This window comes from Eriocheir sinensis, unplaced genomic scaffold (genome assembly GCF_024679095.1).
Source record: "Eriocheir sinensis breed Jianghai 21 unplaced genomic scaffold, ASM2467909v1 Scaffold652, whole genome shotgun sequence".
Taxonomy (NCBI): domain Eukaryota; kingdom Metazoa; phylum Arthropoda; class Malacostraca; order Decapoda; family Varunidae; genus Eriocheir; species Eriocheir sinensis.
The window spans coordinates 248,320-263,234 of record NW_026112001.1 but is presented as its reverse complement, the minus strand read 5'-3'; the positions used below and the strand labels follow the sequence as shown (position 1 = coordinate 263,234).

The window sequence follows — 14,915 nt, the reverse complement described above, 5'->3', positions numbered from 1 at the left end:
TCCCCATAACACTTATTATCCAGTTTGGCTTTAAATTCATGAATCGTTTTATCACACAGTCTCTTCGTCAAGTCCATTCCACGTTGTGATACTTTGGTATGGAAAACTCTATTTCTTGATGTTTCTCCTACAGACGCTCTTCTTCAATTTCTTACTATTCCCTTTTGTCTCACTCCTATCACGTACCACTAAGTCTTCCCTGTCCAATTTCTCCATTCCCTCTTGTATCCCGTATAATGCTATTAGGTTCCCTCTCTCTCTTCTTTCCAATGTTTTTAGTCCCAATTTCTCCAGTCTTTGTTCATAAGTATGTTCTCTCAGAGTTTCCGGTAGTTAGTCACTGCTCTCTGTATTCTTTCCAACTTTCTAATTTCTTTTTTCAGTCTAGGTGACCACACTAATGCTGCATATTCTAGTCTTGGATGTGTGTGTGTGTGTGTGTGTGTGTGTATTTACCTAGTTGTATTTACCTCGTTGTGAAATACAGGAAAAGAGCCATACTAGCCTCATGCTGTCCCTTCTCCATAACCCTTATTACAGGTAACTCAATTTACGCGAGTTTGGTTTACGCGTTTTTTAAATAACGCAGGGTGCAAAATCCCCCCAAAAATTTAATTTACACGTTTTTTCCACTTATACGCGATATTTTATAGAGTAGCCACCAGATGTCTCACGCAACTGGACTCACACGGCGCCGCAGCCACACAGCTGAGCTCAGTTCTTCCTGTGCGCCACATGAACAACAATACAGTACCCACGCTGCCATGCTACTCAACAATAGGGGTGGGGAGGTACCGGTACCTGCTATACGGTACGGTACCAGTACCAGACTGCTCGGTACTGGTTCTAATACTAGCCAGTCGCTCATTGTGTCCCTCATTTCTTCCTCACACGAGTGAGGCTGAGACTGAGTGCCTGAGTGGATATCTCGGTGATATGGATATTCTCTCTCTCTCTCTCTCCACTGAATGATTTGAATATTTATTTTTCGATTGAAACCTACATCTTGTTTGATTTACATTGTTTTTGATTTACGCGACCTCTTCAAGGACACAGTACTCGCGTAAATCGAGAGTTACCTCTATCCAGTTTGGCTTTAAATTCATGAATCGTTTTTGCACAGTCTCCTCGTCAAGTCCGTTCCATGTAGTTATGCTTCTGTATGGAAAACTGTATTTCTTGATGTCTCTCCTACAGTCGCTCTTCTTCAGTTTCTTACCATTCCCTCTTGTCACACTCCTATCAAGTACCACTAGGTCTTCTCTGTCCAATTTCTCCAATCCCTCTTGTATCCTGTATAATGCTATTAGGTCCCCTCTCTCTCTCCTTCTCTCCAGTGTGTTAGTCCCAGTTTCTCCAGTCTTTCTTCATAAGTATGTTCTCTCAGAGTTTCTGGTAGTTTAATCGCTGCTTTTTGTATTCTTTCCAACTTTCTAATTTCTTTCTTAAGTCTATGTGACCACACTAATGCTGCATATTCCAGTCTTGGACGTATCATCGATGTTATTAGTTTCGTCGCCATTTCTTCGTCTAGATATATAGATGCTGCTTTTATGTTTCTAAGAAGATTGTATGTTTCCCCAGTTATCCTATTTATATGCTTTCCAAAGGATAACTTGTTTGTTATTGTCACTTCCAGATCTTTTTCCTCCTTTTTCTTCATGATTCTTTCATTACACAGAAAGTAGTTCCCTGATATTCGTCTACTGCTCTTACCAAACTCCATCACACTGCACTTCCTTGTATTGAATGTCATTTCCCATTTGCGTGACCATTCGCTTGTTCTGTCTAGATCCTGGCTTAGGGCTACACAGTCTTCTTTACTTGCCACCCTCCTCATTATTTTAGCATCATCAGCAAACATATTCATATAGCTTGTCACCCCTTCTGTCATGTCATTAATATATATTACAAACATAATCGGAGCCAACACCGATCCTTGGGGGACTCCACTGGTCACTTCCATCCAGCTTGATTTATTGTTCCTGATTACTGTTCTCATTTCTCTCTTCATTAAAAGTCTATAATCCAATCCAACATTGAACCTCCCAGCCCTCCAACATGATTGAGTTTCCATATTAATCTCTTGTGGGGCACTTTATCAAATGCTTTCTTTAAGTCCAGATACAGGTAACTCTCGATTTACGCGAGTATTGTGTCCTTGAAGAGGTCGCGTAAATCAAAAACAATGTAAATCAAACAAGAGGTAGGCTTCTATCGAGAAATAAATATTCACTTCATTCAGTGGAGAGATTTACATAGATTTACATAGAAAATCAGACCACACAGACCCCATGGTCCAGACTAGGTGGTCTGTCCTTAAACCTAAGTGATTTTACATTAATCAAAAGGCTTTAAAACGTTGCATTTCTACTCTAGTTGATATTAAGTTGAAGGAAGTGACGGTCGAGCATTTTTTTGAAGGAGTCAATCGTGTTACACTGGACCACTGATGGTGGGAGCTTATTCCATTCTCGCACTACAACGGTGAAGAAAAATTTGGTGCAGTCTGAATTTACTTGCCTACATCTGAGTTTTACGCCATTGTTCCTCGTGCGCAAAGTGTCATCGATCATAAACAATGTTGATCTGTCTACATTCGTGAAACCATTAAGTATTTTAAAACATTCAATCAGTTTTCCTTGGAGGCGACGTTTCTCAAGAGGGAACATGTTAAGGGTGAAAAGCCTTTCTTCGTAGGATTTGTTGCGCAAGGAAGGGATCATTTTCGTTGCCCGACGCTGAACACCTAGTTTAGCAATGTCCTTTGCATGGTGGGGAGACCAAAACTGTACCGCATATTCCAAGTGGGGTCTGACTAAACTATTGAAAAGCGGGAGTATTACATCTTTATTCTTGAATAAAAAGTTTCTTTTAATGAAGCCCAACATTCTGTTCGCTTTATTTGCTGCATCGATGCATTGCTGTGAGAATTTGAGGTTTGACGCAATTTTGACCCCCCCACTTGACCCCAAGTCCTTGACGCATTGAACGCTTTTGAGTTTAACGCCGCGCATTTCGTAATCGAACTTCTTATTCCTCGTTCCAACTTGAAGGACCTGGCACTTGTCTACGTTAAAGGGCATCTCCCATCTATCCGACCAAGCTGTCTTCGTCAGTGAGAACCGAGTTACCGATCTTTGTGTCGTCTGCAAATTTACTAATGCGATTATTGAGTCCAACATCCACGTCGTTGATGTAAATAATGAAGAGCACTGGGCCAAGAACCGAGCCCTGAGGGACGCCACTAGTGACCAGCGCCCACTCTGAGTTAAATCGGTCAATCACTACTCTTTGTTGTCTGTTGCTCAACCAATTTGCGATCCATTGGTTTACTTGATTGTCAATACCTGTTTGCTTTAATTTGTAAAGTAATTTATGATGTGGGACTTTATCAAACGCTTTCTGGAAATCAAGATAGACTACGTCCAGTGATTTGGTTACGTCATAAACAAGAGAGAGAGAGAGAGAGAGAGAGAGAGAGAGAGAATATCCATATCACCGAGATATCCACTCAGGCACTCGGTCTCAGCTCATTCGTGTGAGGAATAAATGAGGGACACCATGAGCAACTGGCTAGTATTGGTACCAGTACCGAGCAGTCTGGTACCGGTACCATACCGTATAGCTGGTACCGTTAGTACCGGTATCTGCCCACCCCTATTGTTGAGTAGCGTGGCAGCGTGGGTACTGTATTGTTGTCAAGTGGTGCGCGGGAAGAACTGAGCTCAGCTGTGTGGCTGCAACGCCGTGTGAGTCCAGTTGCGTGAGACATCTGGTGCCCACTCCATAAAATATCGCATATAAGTGAAAAAACGTGTAAATTAAACAAATATTTGGATTTTGGACCCTGCGTTAGTTCAAAACGCGTAAACTAAACTCGCATAAATCAAGTTACCTGTACATGCAAATCTGCCCAACAGTCCCTCTCCTACATTATATCAATTACTCTTGAATAGAAGCTGGTCAGATTAGTTACACAAGATCGCCCTCCTCTGAATCCGATTTGACTATTTGTTAATATACTGCTGCTTACTAAATATTCCACCCATCTGTTTTTTATTATTTTCTCACATCTCGGCTACTACGCTTGTTAATGACACTGGCCTATACAGTACTCTTCTCGAAGTTTCAAGGCCACTTCATTCCGAAGGTATAGCGCTAAACTGGAGGATCACAAAGCTCGAGGTATTGAAAACACTGAAAAGGCGCTTATTAGTTCCGACCCGTGGAGATTTTTTTTTATTTATTTATTTATTTTTTTTTTTTTTTTTTTTTACGTGGCCTATGGCGCCGGTAGACTATCCATCTGGGTGTGATGGTTGGCCCCGAGCCTGTCATGGTGCAGGCAACTGTTTATAGTGGCGCCATTATAATTGGCTCATGCTGTCCCCTGGAGCTCACTTTTTTTCCTCCTTTACTCCCTTGTTATCTCAAAATACTTACCTTGGAAAAAGGAAGAAAACAGGAAGAGAGAACGGGTCAATTTAAAGCCACAGATGAAGCCTTATGATTGGCTGAGCTCTGAAAACACGCTTGTGATTCGCTGGGAGTCCGATGTCGTCATTGCCGGCACTAACCCAATCGGCGGCCTCACTGCCTTAAGGTGGTGTCCGACTGGCCGTTTTCCTCTAACTATTGTGGCTACTGGCAACGCTCATACGCCCATCCAGGAGCGAGTTGTCGGTTGTCCGTAAGCTGGTGTCACACTGGGCCCTTTTTCTTCCCACCGCATTGGCACCAGCTTGGGCAACCGGCAACTTTTCCAGGTGTGCATCACACACATAGGGGGAAATTAGAAGGGTGTGGGGTGGAGGGGCAGAAGGGAGAGTCAGGTCATGTCACACACACACACACACACACACAGAAAGGGAATGAGGAGGGAGGAGCAGGAGAGTCAGGTCATGGCTTGCCCTGAGTCAGGTCATATCCTGACCAAAGCCCTGATCTGACTCTCCTTTCTGCCCCTCCCTCCCCACACCATTCTTATTCCCCTTCTGTATGTGTGTGTGTGTGTGTGACAAGTCAGGACATGATCTGACCCGAGTCAAATCATGTTTTAACCAAAGCCCTGATCTGACTCTCCTTTCTGCCCCTCCCTCCCCACACCATTCTTATTCCCCTTCTGTATGTGTGTGTGTGTGTGTGACAAGTCAGGACATGATCTGACCCGAGTCAAATCATGTTTTAACCAAAGCCCTGATCTGACTCTCCTTTCTGCCCCATCTTTCCCACATCGTTCTCATTTCACCTGTGTGTGTGTGTGACAAATATGGACCTGACCTGACCTGAGTCAGGTCATATCCTGACCAAAGCCCTGACCTGAGTCAGGTCGTCCTGACCAAAGCCCTGACCTGACTCTCCTTTCTGACCCTCCCTCCCCACACCCTTCTCCTTTCTCCTTGTTTTCATCCTCTCTATCTCACCTTTCACGAGAGGGGCTAATAACCAGAGTGAAGCTACACACCTCCTATCGAGTCGGGGTCTTGCGTGGTATTGAGGCTGCGCCGAGTTGAACCAAATGCGACAGGGAAGAGGCGGCAGGAAGTTCAAATGCGGTTAATGTGTAAATAAGTCTCTCTTGCCATAGCCACATTGATTGGAGGAAAACGTCCAGTGTGATACTACCTTTTAAGGTAGCGTGCGCAACGGCGATGGTAAGTAGACGTGACCCGTACATGTCAAAGCAGCGCGAAACTCGGAGTGATAATGCGCGAAAGTCGGGATGGTAAGAATTTAAAACTAACCACGAAACTCGAGGATCGCGAAACTCGGATAGCGTGAAACTCGAGAGGGTGCTGTAGTTCAACGGATCTTCTTTACTTCCTCCTTTATATATTGGGATAATGTTAGCGTGTTTCCAGTCCATTGGTACCTTCCCTTGTGCTAGTGAGACATTAATCAAGTTGCTCAACTTTCCAGCTATTTGCTGGTTACACTCTTTTAGCACCCAATTTGCTATATCATCCGGTCCTGCCAGTTTCCTCGCATCCAGTTCTTCCAATAATTTCCTAACTACATCTGTTGATGTTTGTATCCTTTCCAGTCCAACTCTATCCTCTGGCACTGCATCTATACCTTCAAACTCACTCTCCCTTGTGAACACTGTTTGGAAACAATCATCACTTCTACTATTTCACTTATACTTTCAGAAGTTTCACCATTAACTTTAACTTCCTGGATCTCATCTCTATTTTTCAGTTTTCCATTTATGAACTTATAAAACAGTTTTGGCTGGTCTTTGCACTTATCTACAATATTTTTCTAAAAATTACTTTTTTCTTCTCTTCTTATTTTGACATTTGCATTCCTCTTCCCTTTGTACTGATTCCATAGATCCATCCTCCTATTTTTTCTCCATTTGTTCCATGCCTTCTCCTTATCCTGCTTGGTGTCTACACTCTATTATACCACTCTTCTCTTGATTTCTGGCCAACTTTCATCCTTGGTACCCAGTTTTCCACTCCTTCGTTGTAAATCCGTAGCAAGATTAGGGTTGCACCGATAAGCAATTTGGCCGATTACCGATTACCGATTAATCGGTAACCAATAATCGGCCGATACCGATTAATCGGCCGATTATTTATAAATTGTAAATGTGATTAATCTTCATTAATTATTGGACACTGGTACCACAAAGTTAAAGACATACCGTAACCCACATGTTTACAACTTTGTTTACTGCCCAACTGTCATCTGCATGGAGAACAAATACGTCTAGTAATTTGTTACTTATAATTTAGCCTTGCTTTGTGGAAACATCCTGATTTTAATATGTTAGAATTTCCCAGTTTTCTCGTTCTTGTGGTGATCCTAGATGCTACTAGAAATGGTAGTGTACAGAAGGTTTATCAATCTCTCAAGTCTTCTACTAATTTACTGTCCTATGCACAGCAGGCTTGGTGAAGGACATTACTCAGTTACTGTGCTAAGCAAGTTGAAATAAGCATTTAATTTTTCTTGGTTGTAATATAAAGTAATATGTTGATTTTTTTTTCTAGTTTCAAAGTTGAAGCAAATACCAGTGCTTCAGTTCATATCATAATTTTATATATCAATTTGAATTACATAATATACATTTGCATAGGGACTTGTTGGAAATAAATGCTGTGGAAAGGTATTAGAGTTTTGGTAACATCACCATCCTTACATTAACATTATTAGTACTGTGTTATGTACACTGTATTATAAAAGAGAGAAAAAATAATAATCGGCCCCGATTAATCGGTCAAAAGACCGACTACCGATTAATCGGCAAAGTGGCCGATTAGGCCGATTACCGATTACTTACCGATTAATCGGTGCAACCCTAAGCAAGATAGCCCATTTTTCTTCCACATTGTCAGCCTCAAAAAAAGAATCTCATTGTGCTTCCTCAAAATGCTTCCTAAGTTGTTCAAAATTTGCTTAATTAAAGTTGAACCATTCTTTCCTGTAGTCCTCATTTCTGATTTTTCTACCTTCTTCTCGTAATATGTATTCGATAAGGACATGATCGCTCTTCCCTATAGGGCTCTTATAGTTCATCTCCTCTATGGTATCCGGCTCCCTGGTGATTATCAAGTCCAATCTAGATGGCTCATCATTTCCTCTGAATCTCATATTTTCCTCCACCCACTGTGTGAGGACGTTATCTATAACCAATTCCAAAACCTTGTTCCCCCATGAAGCTTCACTTCCTTCTGTTGACCAGTTTTCCCATGACATTTCCTTACAATTAAAATCTCCCATTCTCAAAATCTTTTCTTTCTCCACCAGCAATCTCCGTAGGCATTCTATTGTGTCTTCCAGCTTCTTCTTGTACAATTCTTCTGTCCATGAGCTGGTTTTGGGGGGACATACACCACTGCAATATTTCTGCATCCTCCCCTTTGCATTCTTACTCCCACATTTAAAACCTCCACTTCCCCTTCTCCATAGGTGACACCCTCCACAGTCAATTCTTTTTTCAACAATAGCATCACTCCTCCTCCTTGTTTATTTTCTCTATTTCTCATCCATGCATTATATTTACCATCCCCTAAGTTAAATGCATCTATACTACCAGTCAATTTAGTTTCTGTAATCCCCATAACATCTGTTTTTTGCCACTTTCAAGCTGTCTCCTCTTCCCTTCTGTACCACTTCCTTAGGTCCATGTCTATCACTCTCCAGAAAAACTTCTTTTTGTCATCCTCTGACCTTGCTTCATTCTTTTCGTTAGCTTGATTCTTTAAGTTTCTTATCGTGTTCCTTTCCTCCACACTTCTGTCCTTCCTTACCCAGACTTTTTTGTAGGCCTCTGTTCTCTCTAACTTCCATGACTTTCCCATCACTTCTGCCACAGACACTTGAGACCTAAATCTAATTTTTACTGGTCGTTGGGCTCCTTCTTCGTACTTCGCAAGCCTGAATACTTCCTCGATCTCTCCTACCAGCTCATGATCTTCCTGAATTGCTTCAGTTACTTGCTCCACTGCCTTCCTTTCTTTCTTTTCCCTTGTATGTTTGATCGGCATGTGCTCTTCATTAATGCCCACCACTACTACAGACTTCTTTTTATCAACTACATCCCTCACTATTTGTTTTATCTTTTATCACCTTGATCACCTTTTCAGTTATTGCTTCATCCTTTGCCTTAACATGCTCCTCCACAATTTTCTTAAAGCTAACATTCTCCTTTTCTTGTTCCTCCTTCCAGACTTTATGTGTATCCTTCTCATTCAGTGTTACCTGCTTATGCAGGTCATTGTATGCATTTTTTCATACATTCTTCTCCATCTTCAGGACGTCAACCTCCCTCTCCAACGCCCCCATTCTGTCCTTCATTTCCTTCATCTCCCTTTCCAAGTTGATAAGTCTCCTTCTCAACATAATGTCTTGGTCTCTGTGCCTCTCCACATCATCCGAGAAACCTTCAAAATCATTGTCCCTTGGCCTGGCTCCCCTGCTTACTAGTGTAAACAAACCCGCCGGTGACGACGATGCCGTCGCCCCCGCCTTCTCCTGGCTCATTATTCAGTGTTATTCACTGTTCTCAGCCTTTATTAATCCGGAAAAGCACAATTGTCACCTAGCACGGCTCCCACCTTAATTCCCACGTCTAGGGTTTAGTTCCCGCATAGCTTGATGATAATATGAAGACGCGTCAGGAGTTCAGCTGTGTCCGTCCGCCATCTTGTGTGTGTGTGTGTGCGACGCGTGTGTGTACATGCCGCATCACCTGTTGTGTTGTGTGTTTACAGGTGAGTGAGGTCGTGCCGCCCTCCCCCCCCTGCACTGTGTTCCTGGACCTGTCCTGGCCAGGCAGCACAACACGGCGGGTCAAAATCCATCTGAGCCCCGACACCCCGCGGGGCAGGCAGTTTCTGTTGCTGTGCACAGGGCAGCGCGGCCCCTCCTACCGCAACACCAGCTTGCTAGGGGTGGTGAAGAAGGGGCAATTGGGAGAGTTTGTGTGGGCCGGGGACTATGAGAGTAATGATGGGGAGGGGGATTCCATCCTGCTGCCTGACCTTAATAAGGGTAAGTACCGAAGGTCAGGCCGGCTGGGGGATGTGTGTGGGCTGTTGTGGAATGACCATACCCAGGGTGTGCGTGGTCTGTTTGGCATCTTCACCAAGTATTGTCTGGAAAGTCAGAATTCGTCTCTTGTCTTCGGTGAGGTGGTGGAGGGACTGCCCGTGGTGGTTGAGGCAGCCCAACACAGCAACATTAGGGAGGTGACTGTGGTGGACTGTGGTGTGGTGTTGTGAAGGTAATGGCCTGCACCATCATTACCACCACCATAACCACCACAGCAACATTAGGGAGGTGACTGTGGTGGACTGTGGTGTGGTGTTGTGAAAGTAATGGCCTGCACCACCACCACCAACACCAACACAGCAACATTAGGGAGGTGACTGTGGTGTGGTGTTGTGAAGATAATGTCCTGCACCACCACCATCACATCAACACCACCACCACATCACCATCATGGGACGCAGCGGCCACCTGTCAGTCCTGTGGGAACCGGCTCACACCACCTCTCTGCCTCAATCATCCTCCGCCAGATCATTCAGGCCCCTGACCGACTCGGCCATCAGACGGTTCGGGCAGTGGATTACTCAACACCCCTGGACTGAGGTAACAAATGAGCCAGACGTCAACCAGAAATGGAAGCACTACCAGCACACTATTACCAGTGCCTACCACACCTTCTTCCCCGTCAAGACATTCCCAGTCCATCCATTTGACGCCCCCTGGATTAACCCCACCGTCAAGAGGCTCATCTCGCAGAGAAACAGGGCCCACAACACAGACCCTGCCCGCTACAGACAGCTTAGGAACAGAGTCATCAGGGAGATCAAAACTGCCAGAGCAAACTATTATCCAGATAAAATACACCATCTTAAACAGGCCAACAACAGACAGTGGTATCACAAGGTCAGGTCTCTTTGTGGACTCGGCAAACATTCACCCTCCTTCTCCCTCCTTCTCTCCATCATATACAATAAATCTTTAATAGCTGGAAAAGTTCCGTCAGATTGGAAACTTGCAAATGTCACACCAATTTTCAAAAAGGGGGACAAGTCTCATCCAGGAAACTATCGACCAATTAGCCTGACATCGATTGTTTGTAAGTTAACGGAGACTATCATTCGCGACAATATGGTGAAATTCTTCGAAGAAAATAATCTAATAAATAATTCGCAACATGGCTTCCGTAGTAAACGTTCGTGTTTGACTAACTTACTTGATTTTTTTCATTATATTTTTGAGGTGTTTGATGAAAGCAGATCAGTAGATATCATATATCTGGATTTTCAAAAGGCATTTGATTAAGTCCCCCACCAACGATTGCTCAGCAAACTATTGGCGCACGGTATCTCGGGTAACATTCACAATTGGCTTGCGGACTGGCTCTCTGAGCGGAAACAAAGAGTAGTTCTAAACGGTGTTACATCTAACTGGCTCGATGTCAGAAGCAGCGTACCTCAAGGATTAGTGCTTGGCCCCATGCTCTTCTTAATTTATGTTAATGATATCGATGATGGGCTCACTTGCAAAGTATCAAAATTTGCTGATGACACAAAAATTGCTAGTAAAGTAACTGCGACACTCGACGAAGAAGCTTTACAATCAGATCTAGATCGACTTGCACGTTGGGCCAATCAATGGCAAATGAAATTTAACATTGACAAATGTAAAGTGTTGCACATCGGAAAAAATAACAATCGCGTTCGATACGTAATGAATGGCCAACAACTTTCTGCAGTAAGTAAAGAAAAGGATCTTGGAATCACTATATCAAGCGATTTAAAGCCCGGTCAGCATTGTTCAGAGGTAGTTAAAACTGCAAACAAATTGGTTGGCTTCATCGGACGAGTCTTTAATAATGAATTGGAAAAAGTAATATTAAAACTGTATAATTCGTTGATTCGACCCCGTCTAGAGTACTGTGTACAGTTTTGGTCTCCCTATTACAGAAAAGACATAGAAAAGTTGAAACGGGTTCAACGAAGAGTAACAAAGATGATTCCTAGGTTGAGAAATTTATCTTATGAACAAAGGCTTAAAGAAGTAAATTTATTCAGCCTATCAATACGAAGAATGCGAGGCGATCTAATAGAAGTGTTTAAAATGTTTAAGGGATTCAGTGATATTAATGCGGAAAATTACTTTACAATTGATCGATCAAATAGAACAAGAAGAAATCACAATTTGAAGATAAGTGGTAAAAGATTCTCGTCGCACGAAGCTAAACACTTCTTCTTCAATCGAGTTGTTAATGTTTGGAACTCTCTACCCTGTGATGTCGTTGATAGTACAACAGTTACGGCCTTCAAGAATAGATTAGACAAGTATTTTGAATCCAACCAGCAACTAAGATATTACTCATTGTCATAATAACGTTAAGTTCTTTCGAATACTGGTGTCCTTGTCCGCTTTTATCGCCCGGTTAGTGGTAGCAGTAATGGTAGTTCTTTCGTCTTTCCTACATAAATTCCATGCAGTTTTTCCATGCTGCATGGTTCTTTTTCCTTTCCTGCCAGCTTTGGCTGGAGGGATGGGGGGTGGGGAGGAGCCTTCGCTTTTGCTGTCCTTCATCTTCCACCTTTGATTAGATAGTTAGTGTAGCTTGTCACAAACAGCCTCGTAAGGACCAGCAGGTCTCCTGTTGTTTGTTCTTCCTTTGTGTTCCTTTGTGTTCCTTGCACTTCACATTTATCACCTGACCGAGCGGCTGAGGAGATAAATATCCATTTCGCGGGTATCTGTCAAAGCCTCCCAAAACTTGATCTCACCGCCCTCCCCACATACCTACCATCCCCCTCCCCACCCCCTCCGTCCAGGAGGTTGATGTTTTCAATAAATTAAAGAAATTAAGGACACACAGAGCTACCACACCCACTGACCTCCCAATTAAAATCTATAAGGAATTTGCCCCTGAACTTGCCACCCCCATTTGCTCCATTATAAATGCATCACTTGAACAAAACACTTGCCCAAGCGACTGGAAAACGTCCTATGTTACTCCCATCCCCAAAACTTCCAGCCCTCAGTCCCTTAATGACCTAAGGCCAATCGCCATCACTCCCATTCCCACCCTCATTTGTGAAGATTTTATTTTTAACTGGGCTTATGATGATATTAGTAGCCTCATAGACATCCAACAATTTGGCAACATGAAACACTCCTCTGCCACTCATTGCCTGGTCAGCTTTCTAGATTTCATACACAGCCACCTAGACAAACGAGACACCTCCCTTGCCCTTGCTTTTGTCGACTTCAGGAAAGCATTTGACCTTGTAGACCACACTGTTGTCATTACTAAGGCCATTGAGCTGGGGCTTCACCCTAATATTGTATCGTGGCTGACTGATTTCCTCAGCCCACGCCAGCAAATAGTTGGCTCCCAGGGCTCGGTCTCCCCTCCTCTTGAGCTGACGTGTGGCGTCCCGCAAGGCACTAAAATGGGTCCGCTTTGCTTCTTGGTGCTCATTAACAACGCCCTCATGGACACACCGCATCGCTGGAAATATGTTGACGACAGCACCTTGGGCGTCACCGTCAGCAACAGAGATCCAGACTATGCACCTCTTCAAGCGTCGCTCGACAACCTTCAGGCATGGACGGTGGACAATAATGCCACTATTAACCACACCAAGACCATGGTGATGCATGTTTGCACGTCCAAGAGAGATGTGCCACCTCCGCTGCTGTCTATTGGCTCACACCACCTCCAGGTTGTCCAGTCCACCAAATTACTCGGCATCAATGTTGACAACCAACTCAACTGGAAGCTCCACGTCTCCAACACCATCAGAGCAGCCTCCTACAAGCTGTACGTGCTGTGTAGACTTAGGACGCTGGGGGTACCGGCTGCTGAGCTGTGCAGTATTTACACATCTTTCATACTCCCAAAGCTCATGTATGCCTCATCGTCCCTTACCCTCACCCAACAACAGCAGCTTGAAAGGGTTCAAAAGAGGGCATTCAGGGTCATTTTAGGCCCTGACTACCACGCCTACGACAATGCCCAGACCACCCTGACTCTCCCGAGGCTCTCTGACAGACACCAGGACGCCCTCAGAAAATTTGGTGTCTCCCTGCTTCATCATCCTCGCCACCGCCACCTCCAGCCACCCGACGCCCCTCCCCCCGCCCGCTTCCCCAGACACCACAACCTACTCACGCCCTTCAGGGTGCTGCGTACTGACCGTTACAAATGAGCGCAGTACCAGCGATAGTGAGGATTATAAACAATGCCCAGCAGTGATAGTCAATCCCAACGGGTCGCGGTGCAGATTAACACCTCACCGCCACCCTCTCAGTGCTCCCTTTACACCACCCTCCCTTCCCCTTTGTCTCTATTTTTAGCTCTCCTAAACCACCTCCAACTCTCCCCTCCCCCCCTCTAGTGTAGCCTATTTAGTATTATAGTTTATTGTATTTCTAATTTGTATATTTTCAGCCTGACGGCTGCCATACTTTAATAAACCTATTATTATTATTATTATTACTATTATTATTATTATTATTATTACCATCACCACCATCACCACATCAACACCATCACCACATCAACACCATCACAACATCATCACCCTCACCACATCAACACCATCACCACATCAACACAATCACATCATCACCATCACCACATCAACACCATCACCACATCATCACCATTACATCATCACCATCACCACATCAACACCACCACATCAACACCATCACCACATCATCACCATCACCACATCAACGCCATCACCACATCAACACCATCAACACCATCACCACATCATCACCATCACCACATCAACACCATCACCACATCATCACCATCACCACATCAACACCATCACCACATCATCACCATTACATCATCACCATCACCACATCAACACCATCACCACATCATTACCATATCACCACATCAACACCATCACCACATCATCACCATCACCACATCAACACCATCACCACATCAGCACCAACCCCACATCAACACCAACACCATCATCACCCCACATCACCACCACCACCACATCAACACCACCACCACCACATCAACACCATCACCACATCAACACCATCACCACATCAACACCATCACCACATCATCACCATCACCACATTATCACCATCACCACATCAACACCATCACCACATCAACACCATCACCACATCAACACCATCACCAGATCAACACCATCACCACATCAACACCATCACCACAACAACACAACAACAACACCATCACCACATCATCACCACCACATCATCACCTCCATCACCACATCAACACCATCACCACATCATCACCATCACCACATCAACACCATCACCACATCACTATCACCACATCATCACCACCACCACATCATCACCTCCATCACCACATCAACACCATCACCACATCAGCACCATCACCACATCAGCACCATCAC

General features: G+C 44.1%; 1 protein-coding gene across 1 annotated transcript; it reads left to right on the top strand.

Annotated features, from left to right (window-relative positions):
- The first annotated feature begins 8,854 nt into the window (after positions 1 to 8,854).
- Positions 8,855 to 9,734, top strand: LOC126993659 (uncharacterized). Its single transcript, XM_050852821.1, has 2 exons — positions 8,855 to 8,938; positions 9,225 to 9,734. Exons 1-2 carry the CDS (start codon positions 8,855 to 8,857, stop codon positions 9,732 to 9,734), a joined length of 594 nt encoding a protein of 197 aa, XP_050708778.1.
- The last annotated feature ends 5,181 nt before the right edge of the window (positions 9,735 to 14,915 follow it).